The sequence below is a fragment of the Nyctereutes procyonoides genome, unplaced genomic scaffold, assembly GCF_905146905.1.
Source record: "Nyctereutes procyonoides isolate TBG_1078 unplaced genomic scaffold, NYPRO_anot_genome, whole genome shotgun sequence".
Lineage (NCBI taxonomy): Eukaryota > Metazoa > Chordata > Mammalia > Carnivora > Canidae > Nyctereutes > Nyctereutes procyonoides.
In genome coordinates, this window is record NW_026575029.1 from 4,155,763 (window position 1) to 4,170,389 (window position 14,627).

At 52.1% G+C, this 14,627-nt stretch overlaps 1 protein-coding gene and 1 long non-coding RNA gene across 5 annotated transcripts in view; one reads left to right on the plus strand and one right to left on the minus strand.

The window, feature by feature from the left end:
• Positions 1-10,049: 10,049 nt before the first annotated feature.
• Positions 10,050-12,372, minus strand: HELT (helt bHLH transcription factor). 2 transcript variants are annotated; one of them, XM_055315746.1, is made up of 4 exons: positions 11,959-12,372; positions 11,412-11,516; positions 11,062-11,158; positions 10,050-10,697 (listed from the first exon to the last, which is right to left on the minus strand). In XM_055315746.1, the coding sequence occupies exons 1-4, from the start codon at positions 11,983-11,985 to the stop codon at positions 10,198-10,200; spliced, it is 729 nt and encodes a 242-aa protein (XP_055171721.1). In that variant the 5' UTR covers positions 11,986-12,372; the 3' UTR covers positions 10,050-10,197. The 2 variants fall into 2 exon arrangements, with proteins under 2 accessions (XP_055171721.1, XP_055171723.1); XM_055315748.1 differs by having other exon boundaries at positions 10,050-10,694; positions 11,959-12,359.
• The window catches only part of LOC129503575 (uncharacterized), a 31,426-nt gene continuing 27,083 nt past the window's right edge, over positions 10,285-14,627 (plus strand). For all 3 annotated transcript variants that reach the window (XR_008663195.1, XR_008663196.1, XR_008663197.1), the window contains exon 1: positions 10,285-10,356. This is a non-coding gene — a long non-coding RNA (uncharacterized LOC129503575). The remainder of the gene's footprint in view (positions 10,357-14,627) is intronic.

Below are 14,627 nucleotides of genomic sequence, written 5' to 3' on the forward strand. Positions count from 1 at the left end.
AACGAAACACTGCATTTGTATTTACTCATAAAGGAATGTAGCATTTTGGGGTGCTCAGGTGGCTCAGTTGGTTAAGCATCCGACTCTTGATCATAATTCATGTTATGATCTCAGGGTCTTGGGATCGAAGCCTAAGTTGTCAGGCTCTGTGCTTAGTGCTTGAAAATTTATCCCTTCCCTCTGCCCCTACCCATGCCTCAAATAAATCTTTTTTTTTTTTAAAGGATCACTTTTGAAATAAAGAGAATTGCAAAATAACTCAGTTTATGTGTATGCATGGGTAATCTTTTAAAGGATATATAAAAAGCTGATAATAGTGATTGCTTCCCAGGAGAAGCACTGGTTGGTTGGGGGCAGAGTGGGGAGGGAGACTGACTTTTCACTGTTTACGCTTTTGTACTTTTAACATTTTATATCATATAAATGTATCAGCTAAAATTTATTTTAAAATTAGTGTGTGCAGGGGTGGCGCCCAGTGGTGGACCCAGTGGTGTCCCTGGGTGGCGCAGCGGTTTAGCGCCTGCCTTTGGCCCAAGGCGCGATCCTGGAGACCTGGGATCGAATCCCACGTCGGGCTCCCGGTGCATGGAGCCTGCTTCTCCCTCTGCCTATGTCTCGGCCTCTCCTCTCTCTCTCTCTCTCTCTGTGTGTGTGTGTGACTATCATAAAAATAAATAAATAAATAAATAAATAAATAAATAAATAAATAAATAAAAATTAGTGTGTGCATAGTGAGGTTTTAAGGAAACATCGAAAATGTTAGTGCTTATAACTGGATGATGGGATTATCGGAGTTTGTATTTTCTTTATACTTTCGAATATGTTTACAGCTTTCTGCAATGAGAACGTATTGCTTTTGTAATTAGTCTTTTAATGTTATATTATTTTCTTAAACCTGCATTTTAGAGATTGTACATTGGGACATCCAACTGCCAATTTCGAACTCCTGGAGGACCACAACTTTACCCAAGAAGAGTATTCTTAAGCTTAGATCCAAACCCTGCTATTGTAAGCAAGTGCAAAAATAGTCCTGACTGTGGCAGCTGCAGCACAGAAGAAAGGGCACTGGGCTGGGAAGCAAACATTATAGTTCAAATCCCAGCTCTGCCACAAAGAGACTTTGTGTGACTTAGGACAGACTCTGAGTTAGCCCTCATCTAGAACTTGAGGGTGACGTTACCTACCACAGAAGTTACTGTGGAGATGAAATGGGGCAATGGCATGGGACAGCACCCAGCGCTGTGCCAGGTCAAGGAAGACAGCAAGGAGTGCCTTTGGAGGATGGAGCTCTCAATTTTCAGCAGCTCAGCTAAGGCCACCCGCAAATGGTGTGTTGTGTTCGTAGCTTCAAGACACACCCCCTAGCCCTACTCTATTCCCAAGCTGCTCTGAACTCTAGAAGTTCTAGACCTGCCTCTGTGCCTGATACCCAGCAAGTCCTAACAAAAGGTCCCTTCCTTTCTTCTATTATTGATGTCTTCTCTATGCAAAGAGGAAAACACTAACATTAAGACTGGTTCAAGAAAAAAGAGGCGAGTTGACAAGATCAACTGTTTAAAAAAAAATCAGTATTATTAATAGGTCATCAGTTTCAAAGGAAACTGTTTTAATCTATGTAACAATCTCATGCAGTTTTCAGCCATAACAGCTAAGCTACTGGGTACAGGCCATCAGCCAGGCACTGCTCCATTAACTGTTCTTCCACCCTCCCAATGGGGTAGGCACTGTCGTTCCATTTAACTAGGGCACTGAAGCACAGAGCTGTTAAATAATTCATTCAAGGTCATACAGTGGAAAATGGTGAAGCCAGGGCTCCAACCCAAGCAGTTTAGCTCCAGAACCCATGTTCTTAATCACCATGCCTCTTAGTGATAATATTTAATGTCTCAGATAATTAATAGATAAATAATGCTATTTGACTTAGTTTAAAAGTCCAGGAAAAACATATAGACCAGAGTATAACTTTCATATCATTTTGTCAATGTTTCTGAAGCCATTTCTGAGATAGATTTGTACGCTTGGGCACAGCGTTACCACAAGTAGGCATTCCCCGCTTCAACGGAGGAGAGTCAAGATCAACATCCTATTAGATAAAATAATAATAATAAAAAATAATAATAATAAAAATAAAATAAAAACAAAACAAAAACATCCCATTAGAGAAAAGTAGGCAGATCTGAGTGTGCTGATCAGTCGCCTAGGGGAAAAGGTACTTTCAACTTTTCTTTGCCTCTGAGATGTGGTGTTCACTGACCCTAGCCTGGCATGAAAGCGAGCTCTGTACTCCTGAGCAATGAAGGAAGTCAGCGCGCCTGATGTTGAGTTTGGGGTGGTAGGGAGGCATTGAATAGTGCTAAACAGGGAAGTTTGGACTTTGTGTTTTAGAAAGAAATCACTCTGGCTGCTATGTTGACATTGAATTAGGAGCAAACATGGAAGCTGAAGGAGGGACATTGGCAGGCTGGTCTCTGGCCGTGGCAGGGGAGACAGAAATGAACAGATTCAAGAGGTAGGAGGTAAAATCAACCAGGCGTGACGACTGTTTGGATGTGGAGTTCAGGGGAAGGGAGAGGGACAGACCAAGTGACAGACCAAGGGACAGTGGTGGATGTGGGGGAGACACATTGTGAGTCTGCCTGGAGGTAAGGAGATCTGAAAAGAAAACGGAAGCACCTTCCCTTCTGTTGCATAGGATACCTTTGCCTGCGTTAAGAAACTCCAAAGAAACCCTCAGGATAAGTGGATCCTACCTCATAAAAGAAAAAGTTGGTGATCAGGACAGGAGGAGATGGGTAGAGAAAGAAGGGGTGATAGGAAGGGAGGAAACATTTGTGTTTTGATAGATTTATATATTTCAGGAAAAGGTTGTTTGTCTATTGATTTTTCTCTCCTGTAGCTCCAGGGTGACTGGAAGACTCTCCGGAGTGCTTTTTGAGAAGCTGGGTGTTGATAGTTTGCCTCTCAGAAGTCAGGTCAGTACTCCGACTCTGCAACTGCCTCCTTTTTTTTTTTTAATCTTTTTTTTTAATTTTTATTTATTTATGATAGTCAGAGAGAGAGAGAGAGAGAGGCAGAGACACAGGCAGAGGGAGAAGCAGGCTCCATGCACCGGGAGCCCGATGTGGGATTCGATCCCGGGTCTCCAGGATCGCGCCCTGGGCCAAAGGCAGGCGCCAAACCGCTGTGCCACCCAGGGATCCCTGCAACTTCCTCCTTAATGAAGATGAGGTTCATCGTGGCCTGTCAGTGTATGACCAGACATTAGATGTAAAAGGAGACCACAATTCTTTTTTGGAAGAAGCTTGCAAACCACAGCAAACACCCCATGTCCAAAACCACTATCAGGTGCAACATAAATTCATCATATACTCTCTTTCTCCGCATCCCTTTGTTATTACCCACAGGACTGTCCTCGTGGGAAGTCACTTTTTTTTTTTCGTGGGAAGTCACTTGATGCTTCTTGGGACTCACTGTTTCCTAAAATCCATCATCCTCCAAAGCATATTAAGCCTTCCTGGTGTCTGTCTCTATAATTCATAATTGAACAGATTCAAAAATGTTGTCTCACTGATAAATGTTCTTTTCATACCAAGAAAGCAGATATCACAGTTCTACTTTCAGGAGTTTTAGAACTTCCAAAAGTTTCTCTTTCAGTTTTTAATTGCATTCTAAGAAATGTTTGAACAAACAGCATTGAAATGCCTCCCCCTATAGCCTCCCCTCAGCACATATGTTTGGGCCATCATCAGCCCGGGGCTCAGGGTCAGAACAGATATAATTCAGCTCTAATCTGATAGTACCCCTGTTGCTCTTGTCCTTTTGACTGAGTTGTAATATAACTCAGGGGAGGTTCCATTGTGTTCATGTCTACCTCTTTACTGGATGTCAGAGGAGGAAGAGCTTGTGAGATCAGGGACTCTTCACGCTTTCACAGATTTATTGTTTGTGGCTTGTGGCCAGAATATACATTTGCAAACGACCCTCCCTCCAATTTGACTTTTTCCAGAACAACTTCTCTAGGTGTCCAGAATTGGCTCCCTTACTCCTCCCTCAAGCTTTGCTGAGGCTGTATGGGTTGCAGTCACGGCTGTGCCACCTAAGTGGGGAAGAACACGTCCTAAGAACCCAAGGCTGCGTCGTGCCTTGTAGTCCTAAGGCTTGTATGTATTCTCCCCGTCGCTACCTTCTAGAATTCTTTTTTCTTCACTAAGTACACTTTAGGTTGTATTTAGAGCAACGGGGCTAGGTCACAGTTTTATATTCTGATATAAATGTAAAATAGGAATCATGTTTATGTAAAAAATGAAGTCCTGGTGTTTAGTGAGTAGAAATAAAACTCTTTTATTGTGGAAGACCTCTACTGATGGACCTATAACAAAACGGTGATAGAGGGGATGGACGTTCATTTTGTCAAACCTTGCGAAAGGTCTCCTAGAAATATGTATTTATGTATAAATATGTGTTTGAAGAGTTTCATCATATTTATAAAGTTTAACTTACATATTTTTATCGACTCTTGCTTTTTTTTTTAAAAAAAGATTTTATTTATTTATTCATGAGAGACACACAGAGAGAGACACACACACACACACACACACAAGCAGAGCGAGAAGCAGGCTCCATGCAGGGAGCCCAATGTGGGACTCCATCCCAGGACTCCAGGATCACACCCTGGGCTGAAGGCAGCACTAAACCGCTGAGCCACCCGGGCTGCCCTTGACTCTTGCTTTTAAGGTACACATTATACATGAGGCTGGTCAGGAATACAGAAATTAAAAAGTGTTCCGGTTCCCAGTTCCCTTGGGGTCTTTTTGCTTCCTAGCTCAGCCCAGAGTTCCTGTTCCATCTCCCACCCCCGTATCCTCTGGCTTCTGTGACTTTCCTGCTCTCTCCCATGCCCTCAATTCGGCATCACACTGCCTACCACCTCTCTTCTGCTCTGCTTCAGCTCTTCCCACTGTATGGAGGGGTTGTCAAAGGTTATAATGGGGCAGATTTGCAGACCTTCATCATAGCTGCTGCTATTCTTCCAAGCCAACCAGACATAGCTGGGTCCCTCAAGTTCTAACCTAGCCATTCTCTTCAGTAGGCAGCTCTTTTCCCTGGCCCTGGGGTGCCTGTCCATATGCACACTTATGTACCCTTGCAGACATCCTATGCACACACGTGCAGGTGCCCCTGGGCCTGTGCTGCTGGATGCACAGGTGTGATTCCCGGCTGCACACATATCGGCCCCCAGGTCCTGGGGCTTCCAGGTATCTGATAAATCAGTCATTTGTTCTCCTCCTCTCTCTGCTCATAATCATTTGAGATGTAGATGTGGGTGTCAGGTGGAGATAAAAATGTCTATTTTGCTACTGATCAGAGGATGTGCCTCCTGCGGGTAGAGAGGGGCGCTTGCAACACTTGACCTTAAAATTAAGCTTATCCAGAAGAGATAAAGGAAGAGCTAGGAATCTGCCAACCAGCCTAGTAGGGATGGTTGCCTCCCAGGGGCACGCTGGCAGCCAAAGAGAGAAAGGGTTTCTGTGGGCTGCTGCGTGCCTGGGCCGGCTCCTGAGCTCCGCCCTTGATAGCTGCAGAACAGGAAGCAACCACCAGCAGGGTCAGAAGGATTCCTCCAGGAATACCCCCTTGCACGGGGGAAACACGCACAGATACATTCTTACACCAGGCCACCGACCCATAGAGAAGCCGATCGCAGGAGCCAAGCAACCAGAATGAGTACTGAAGGCCAAGTGAGCAAGGGAGTGAGCACTGAGGACAGAGTTCCTTCCGGGCATCAAGGCTTGAGTCTGGAGCCAGCAATGGAGCAGACGGGTGATGAAGGGGACAGGTGAAAGGCTTGCAAGGGAAAAGTGCAGGGCAAGGGGATGCTGGGAAGAACATAAGGCTGCCATAAAGTGTGCTTAAGGAATATTAAATTCGTTTATTCATTTACCCCATGTTCCAGAAAAAGAATTTGCAACAGCCAAGATTTGTATGTTAACGGGCATTGCTGTGTAATTGGAGAAGAATGTGGGAACGCAGGTGTAAGAGCTGTTGCAGGATACCATAAGGCCAGCTTTCCTTGTAGGGAAGTGTGAGAGATGACACTCAAGGTTATCACGGGGCTCTTATCGGTCATCACCTGGAGAAGGGCTCACAGTCCCCAAATTGACCATGCACTGGAATTAGAGCTCCTTAGCCCCACTTGCCCTAAATGGAGAATATTGCCTTGTTCTAGAACAAACCTTGGGTTTTAAGACTTTGTGGGGGGGGGCAGAGGTTAATATTTTGTTTAATGATTGCTTTGACATTTTACTTTTTACTTTGAGGTAGCCCCAAGGATCTGACTCCTTGGGAGAAAGGAGGGAGTACTAGATAATTATTGTTATAGTAGCTAACATCTGTTGAACATTCGCTGTGGGCCAGTGTCTAGAGGGCTCTGAATGTACCAACTCACTTAATCCTCATGGCGACCCATCTGAGGTATATGCACTTTTAATAGCTCTATTTTACAGATGATGCAACAGACACAGAGAGGCTTAGCAATTCGTCCAAAGGCACACAGCTGGTGCACAGCAGAGCTGGAATGCAAATCTGGGTAGTAGTGGTACAGAAAAGAGAGTAGAATCTGGCTCATCCCAGTCTTGAATCTTTCTCATGTGAAAGGAGCAGAACCCCCATCAGGCTAGTTCTGAATTCGAATCCTGGATTTCGGGTCTACATTTAGCTGAGAACTCAGTAGGCGTTAACTGCCTTAACCAAGCAGGCCACACATTGTCTCCTGCTGCCAGACCACCAGGTGGAATTTCTAGGCAAAGGCAGAGCCATTGCTATGCCTGACAATTGTCAGAATGTATGTAGGTTACATCACATATTTCCGGTTGTGTATACCAGTACTTTCTGGTCTCTGCTGAAGTAGGTAGGGGCCTGGGGTTCCAGAAATGAGAGGTCTAGGGGAGATGCAGAATTCCAAGAGGGTCAGCACCGTCAGGCAGTTCATTTAGTTATTTGACAAATGTTTATTGAGCACCTACTAAATGCCGCATGTCACCTTTCCGATGTGTTTCCGAATGCACAGGCCCATTGCCAGGTTCCTAGGAATCCCATACCTCCGTAGGGTCAGTGAAGCTCTTTCATAGCTTCTCCTCCAGCTTTCTTGCCTGGTATCTAGCAGCCCAGACTGGAGGGCCCCCACTGGTACAAGGACTGTGTGTGTTCAATAACGCTTGGAAGCACAAGTGAGCTCTGTATTACCACCCTTTCGGTGGGGGCGGCTGGAAGCTCCTGGTTCTACCCTACAGAGCCACAGGGACCGACCCAAAGCACCAGCCCTCAGCTTTGTTCCTCAAGCCTCTGGAGAAAACCTTTGATTTCATGGGGATGATTATTTTTATTCTTGCCCACTCAAGGATGAAGCCCAAGAAACAAGAGGTTGCCCCTTTCAGAGGCATCACAATGGGTCACCTCCAGCCAAACCCACTGTTTTTTGTTTTTTGTTATTTCTGGGTTTGGTTGAGCCTCTCTTGGAAACCATTACTATACAACTTACTTAAAAGAAAGAGTGGAGGGATTGGGCATAAGAGACTCAGACTGAGGGGGGAGAAGGGGAGGGTTGGGGACAGGGAGGCTGGGAGTAATGTGTTGTCAGAGAAAGTGCAGGAAAGAACACTTTAAAGTCACAATCTGATTTGAATCAATTCCATTTTGTAGTGACATTTTTAATCTTTTGCAAAGTCAGACTATTCCAAGTTTGACTTTTGGCCAAGCCTGGAGAATTGGAACTTTGGATGAAGGTTTCAGAAAAAGACACAACACACACAGACACACACACACACAAACAGAAAGGGGGAGGAAGAGAAAGGGGAGGGAGACTTTTATCCTAAAGTCATTGTAAATCCAAAGCAGGGTTTTATTCTCCACAGTTAAATGAGAAAGAAAAAAAAAATCAAGAATACCAACATTTGAGGTACAAAGACTGTCATGGGCCAGTGGAAGTTTGCAAAATTATATGTAAATGACCAAAGTTTTTACTGTGGTGGCCCTGTGCATTCCCAAAGCTAATCCCAAAGAGAAAATCTACTTAGTAAAAGAAAGTTTTGTCTAATTTGGTTAACAGTTGAGAAGTGACAAAAATGCTGAATATATTAATAATTTATATTTCCAGGGTAACACTATATCTTTAATGCTTCACTGCCAAAGGGAATTCAGATTGGCTTAATGCTCAGAGTAAAAAAGCCTGAAAGGCCTTCTTCATATTCTGTATCCAGCGCTGATGAAAATGGGTGTAAGACATGTGTTCCAATAATAGGCACCATGCATTCTCCCATTTCTGCATAATTCGCCTCCATCCCATACTACGCAATGTATATTTGTGAATCGGAAGGCCTCCTGGCCTGACATTTGCTTTCAGGCTCCAGCTATGTCAGTTCATGAGGGGAGGAGGTATTTGCCTCTCACATTTTATAGATAAGTATTGTAGTGACGTGAGGTATATGTTAGGGCAAGAACTCCTTATTTGCAAGACCTTTCCTAAACTTTATAGATTTTCCCCTGCCCCCTCAATGCACATTTAGATTTCACTTTATGGGTGATGTAATGAAGAGGGTTTATTTTTTGCTTGGTGGTGGTGGTTGTCCGTGTGTGTGTGTGTGTGTGTGTGTGTGTGTGTGTGTGTTTTGGCTTAATCAATTGTGCAAGCCTGCATAATCAAGTTTGATGGTTTACAAATTGCAGGTCATCCTATTCCTTGACCTCAGTAAATAGTCTAGGTCAGAGCTCCCTTAAACCCTGTCCACAGAAATGGAATAAGTTAATATATTGTCCTCCAGCTAATCCAGGAGAAGACACATCATTACCGTTAAGTTAAACCGGTCTCTGGAAACAGGAAAATCTGCTACATGATTTCATATTATTTATTTAAAGAGCACCAAAGCTAGGAAAAAGGAAATATAGGAAGAAAGAGGGGGGAAAAATCAATGAAGGAGAAAACTGTAAATCTCCAACAAACACTTTAGCCGGCTGGATACCTTGTTCATTTTACCTGTTTACATAAAACAATAGCAGGCTCTTTTTGTTGTTTGCGTCTTAGAAAAACATGATTTTGGTTTGCTATTAAATGTACCGCTGTGTCGTGGGGAGGGCGCGGGTCCGGTAGGACTCGAACACCCTCATCTCCTAAAGATCACTGACCAAGTGTCCCCTGGACGCTGAAAACTTTTCCTCCCGACGTTCTGGGTGGAGAAGGTTAAAGTCCACCCTGGCTCCCCCCGGGGAAGGGGGAGAGGGAGGCTTTCTCTCGGCGGGCCTGGGCACCCGGACCCCGCGCCAGCGTTGGGCGGGGGCGTCCGCAGGGGGAGCGGCCCCTGGGGAGCGCGTGTCCCCACCCGGCGGCCTAGCGTCCCCGACGCGGAGCCCAGGTGCGCGCAGGAGGCAAGGCCAGCTTCCCCGAGCCCCCCGGCGGCGCCGAGTCCTGTCATCCTCCAGTAGCAAACCTCGTCGGACGTCGCCTTGAGCCACACCTCGGGGGGCCCTTCCTCTCCCTCCTTCCTCCGGAGACGTGTTCAGGCTGGGAACCGAGTCCCGCAGCCCGCGGGCCCGAGGGGCGCGGCTCTCCAGGCCGCCGGTGCGCGGGGCGCGCGCGACCCCCGGCTCCTCTCGGCGGCAGGCGGGGCGCCCCGGGCCCATGCGGCCGGGGTCCGCTCGGGCCCGCTGGGGGCGGGTCCTCGATTTGCATTTTCGGAGGTGCGGGGCCCGGGTCTCCGCGCGCTCCGGGCTCAGGGGCAAATGCCCAAGGTGCGCCCGGGTCGGGCGAGGGTCTGCTCCTCCGGGAGCCACGACACCCCGCTCCATCCCGGGGTCCCTCCCTCCTCCTCCGCACACCCCGCAGCGCCCCCCTCGTCCCCGCGCCCCCGGGCCCTGAAGGTCGTCACCTGGGCCCTTTCCGGCTTGCTGCGCCCTCGGCACCTGCAGGGGTGGTTGTGGAGGAGCGGAAGGTAACAAAGAAATCCAGCTCTTGGGGCTTTATCAGAAAACGTTTATTGCCGGGGGTCGGGGGGTGGGGGGTGGGGGGTGGGATTGCGGGAGACCAATTTGCTCTTGGCCCTCTCCCACCCAGCCGTTTTGTCGGCGCCGTATTTACACCTGTACAGTATGCAGTATTTCCCGTAGGCAGCGCCCGACGCTCGGAGAGATCCGGCGGGCGAGGAGGCGTCAGAGCACCGGGGGGTGCTGGGGCGGGTGCAGGTTGAGGGCGTTGGGGTGGGCGTGGCCGATCAGGTTCAGGTAGTGGCGGTCCAGCCCCTGCACGGGCGCCAGGAAGGGGCTGTGCGGCTGCGCGGGGCTCGGGAGCGGCACGGGCGCGCTGGGCAGGTAGGGCAGCGCGGGGCTGCGGGCCGGGCCGTGCGGCCAGGGGAAGGGCCCGGGGGCGGCGCCCTGCGGGAACACGGACGCCTCCCTGGGGCTGTGGGCCGCGAGCTCGGGCCCCGCCGGGTGCAGCTGATGGGAGAAATCCGGCTCCGGGAGCGAACCCAGCGGCTGGAAGGCGGGCTCGGCGCCCAAGCGGGCCTTGGACTGCAGGAAGGCGAGGATGCGCGCGTACTTGGTGTCCTTGGTCTCCATCCGCTCCACGGTGGTGAGGTAGTGCACCAGGTTCTTCATGCACTCGTGGTAGCCGTAGTGGAAGTAGTTGGCGAACTCCGCTAGCAGCTCTGCTGGGGGGCGAGGGAACCCGCGGCGGGGAGGCGAGAACCGTGAGCAGCCCCTTCTCCACCGGGGCCCCCAGGCGGGTGCCGCCCATCACGCTCCCGGGCCAAAGCCCCCGCTCGAGGCCTGTGCTCTCTTACCCGGAGACGGGAAAAGCGCAAGCAGGCGACCCCCTTTTCCTTAAGAGCCTGGCGCCACCCCCTTCCCCACCTGAGGAGGCGACGCAGCCAGCACCCCCACGACCTGCCCTCCAGCGCCCCCACCCCCACGGCCCGCCCCCGCCTCCGGCCGTATCCCGGGAAGGCCTTCGCTCCCACCCCCCACCCCCACCCCACCCCAAGCCTCTCCCTGCCCGGGTTCCCCGTTGCCCACCTTTTTCCCTTCCCCGGGGAAAATCGGCGGAGTGCAGGGCTCTCAGGTACTGGACGGTCATCTCGAGGATCTCCGCCTTCTCCAGCTTCCCGGAACTCTGCAAGAAGGAGCAGGGGCTCCTCGCAGCGACCCTCCGGGCGCGAGCCGAGCCGGGCAGGCCGGGGGCGCGGTTGTGCGCGGAGCGGCGGGCAGGGCGCTGCCGAGGCCCGCGCCAGGCGCCAGGGGCCCGGGCCCCGGGGACGCGAGCCCGCAGGGGAGGCGCTCGCCGTCTCCGCGCTCCCTGCACCCCTGCGGGGGTGGCAGCCGAGGAGCCCCGCGCCCGGGCCTGCGGGCGCGGCCTCTGACGTTACCTGCTTCGCCAGGGCCATGGGCACCGTCTTGCCCAGCTCGTTCAAGCAGCGGTTGATCCGGTCCCTCCTCCGCTTTTCTATGACTTTGTGGGAAACAGGGGTTCTCTGCGAACAGAGGTTCGTACGTTTAGGATAGTTTTGCCCAGGGCGTCGTCAAAGGCACGGCCGTGGCTGCGTGTCCACCGTCGTCCCAGCCCCCCACGCCGCCCGGGGCCGGCCCCTCCCCGCGAGGGTCCCAGGGGCCCCGGCCTCCCACGCCCCGGCCGGTGCGCTCCTCTTCCAGCCCCTCGGCCCGCTCGGGCCGGGCCGTCCAGCCGAGCGCCAGGCCGCCGGGGAGGTGGCGGAGCAGCCTCGGGCGTGGGCTCCCCCGCGTGGAGGAGCCTCGCGTCTCTCCAGCCGCTTTCCCTCCCCCCAGCCCCTCGAGATTCCTCCGCACGACAGTCCCGTGTGCCGCGTCCCCGACGTCGGGCCCGCCAGGGGGCGGCTCGGGGAGTCGGACGCCCCCCGCGGTCGGGGCGCAAGGGCCGCCTGGGCTCAGCGGACTCACTTTGCGTTCCTTGAGCCTGTCTGACATCCTGGTCAGGACGCGCCCTCGGGGGAGGCGGTGGCGCGAGGCACCCGTGCCCTTTCCGCCTCGTGTGCCTCCTCGGGCGTCCCAGGTAGACTGCAGCCTCCCAACTCCGAGGGGCCGCCTTATAAAGCGGTCATCTAGGGCTGCAAGTGCATTCACGAGTTGAATTATTCCATAGGATTAGGGGAGCTGCGTTTGGGGGATGTATGCATTCAAGATCAGTTTTAAAGAAGTTTAAGAGAAAAAAAAAATTAGCAGCCGAGGGGGGCGAGCTGGGGGCAGATCAGCTTTGTTAATCCACGTGGCCCTTCAAAGGACACGTGATCGGCGGGGGGAGTAGCATTTGCATGGCAACAGCCCCGGCGGGAAAAGGAGGCGGTAAACCGGGGCCGGCGGGCGTGCGGGCGCCTGCAGCAGGCGCAGGGCGCCGGGGCGCAGCGGCCGCGGGCACCGGGGGGCGAGGACCCGCACAAAACAGTGTCGCCTCCTTTAGTCCCACCGCTGAGTCTCACACGATTGCCTGTTTACAAATCCCAGCAAGCCCGCAGTCCCAGCGCCGAGTGCGTTTTAAAGCCTGTCCAGAGTCATTAAAGTAATTAAGTAAGCCTTTAATAGGCTGTTCCGCCGGGCTCAAGGGAGAGCTCTTGGAGACGGAGGCGCCCCGTTTGTTCCCAGGCTTTTCTCACACGACTTGGTGACACGTCCATCTCCCCCCTTTTTGTTTACACCGCTTTATTTGTCCGGACATCCCGGCAGGTGTGGGGCTGCGGCTGGCACACGAGGCTCCCGCCTCGCCTCGCCCCTCCCGCGGGTCTTTGGCACGCGACGCTCCCCCCTTGCTCCCTGACCACGTCGCTGTGGCTTTCTTTTCTCCCCCCTCCTCGGGCTCTCTCCTCGCGGGGGGAAGAGGCTCAATTTGTAGCCTATTATCCTATACGAAAATGTCCATTGAAAAGTATGAATAGTTTCATTGGGGCTAAATTTTAATAATGCCAGAGGGTGGGGGAGGAGAGACAGGCAGGCGTGTGTGTATGTGTGTGTGTGTGTGTGTGTGCGTGTGCATGTGTGTGTGTGTGAAGGGGGGGGTCGGAGGATTGGGGGGGTGAACACGGAGAGGAGTGGGCCGAAAAGAAAAGGGGGAATGCAGCTGGCCCAGGCGAGCATTATACGACGTCACCTGCGAGAGGGGGCGCCTACAGACCCCTATTCATTTGCCTAATTTTGGTCAATTTAACAAACTTCAGGAGAAATTATTGTGGCTTTGTCAGGGAGGGTGAAGCCTTCTGATCGAATTAACAGCATGTTTTGATCCGGTAAATGTCATTAGAAAGGGAGAAACAATCGCGCTTAGAGTGCTCTGAGTAATGCGCCCAAGTGGAGACGCCAAAGCGCACGGCTCACAAAGGGAGCAAGTAGCTGCCACAGGGAACTTTTGTACCCGCCCATCGCCCAAGTTTTGACACAAAAAGGCATTATTTCATACTTGAATACGTTTAATCCAACGATTGTCTATTTTCTGCAAACATATTTTCACAGCATTGTTAACTTTTTATGTCCCCCTTTCGCGGGCGCCTTTTCTTAACGTTTGGGGGCGGGAGAGCGCAGACACTTTGGGCATCAATATTTGTCACTGAAAAGGGCTCCGTGAAGTTAGGGAAGTTGATCTCTTTTTTATGGTTTTAGAGAGCGAATATATCGGGGGAGGAGGAGGGAGGGAAGGCACGAACAGAAACCGGGGAAGAGGTTTGCTGGACGGGCCCGAGGGGAAGGAGGGGGGCGGCGGCGGCTGGGAACTCTCTCGGCCTCCTGCGCCCCTGCGGGCAGCCGGGCCCGGGTCGGGGGGCCTCCTCCCCCGCCCGCGGGGCTCCGCTCGCGGTTGCAGCCTCCCACCCGCGCTCGGGGGGCTCCGGGCGTGCGGGGTTCGGCTGGGGCCTGAGCTCTCTTGCAGATGGAAGCTATAAAAATGGTTTTTGTTTTACGACCTGCCCTGGGAGCCACCGAGCTCTCCCCTTTTTTTCTGATCTGTTCCATCTGAGAACCACCGGGACATCCCTTTGGATATTTGCCCCTCCCTTTTGCACCCCGCCTTTTGCACCTCAACTCTCCACCTCGCTCGGCCGTGGCAGGGCCCGGACTCTCCCTCTGGGTGTCGGGAGTCCTCGCCAGGGGTGGCTAGGGAGGGGCCCCGCCGGCTTGTGGGACCCAGGGGGCTCCTAGGGCGCAGAGGCAGGCCTGGGGTGCGGGGCCTCGGGGAAGACAGCGGCCCACCCGCCGCGGCCTGGGAGGTGTGGGGCTTGCAGGGCACCACGCACCCCTAGGGTGTCCCTCTCCGTCTGCCTTTCAGTCTCCTCGGGACGTTTCTTTTCTGCTTCACGCCAGATTGGACACGACCCGCACTCTCCCGCAGGTCGCTCTGCCAGCCCGGGTGCCCTCTCAGGGGTTGTCGATTTCAGTATATTCACTCGCACACAAAGGGATTAAACACCAACCCTTATCATCCAAATTAACTAACGTGAATGGGTAAAAGGGAGCGCGCACACTTCTCACCCCACCCCCCCTTTTAAGCCCGGGGACTCGGCGTTGATCCTCTTACTGCTGGTGTTAACCACCAGCTGCAGGCACCTTCCATGGGCCAAATCTCATCC

Coding starts and splice junctions, on each gene's coding strand:
- HELT (XM_055315746.1), bottom strand. CDS start 11,985: ATGTCAGACAGGCTCAAGGAACGCAAA. Junction 11,517..11,958: donor ACAGGCTCAAGGAACGCAAA/GTGAGTCCGCTG, acceptor CTCTGTTCGCAG/AGAACCCCTGTTTCCCACAA. Junction 10,698..11,061: donor TCCCCGGGGAAGGGAAAAAG/GTGGGCAACGGG, acceptor CTCGCCCCCCAG/CAGAGCTGCTAGCGGAGTTC.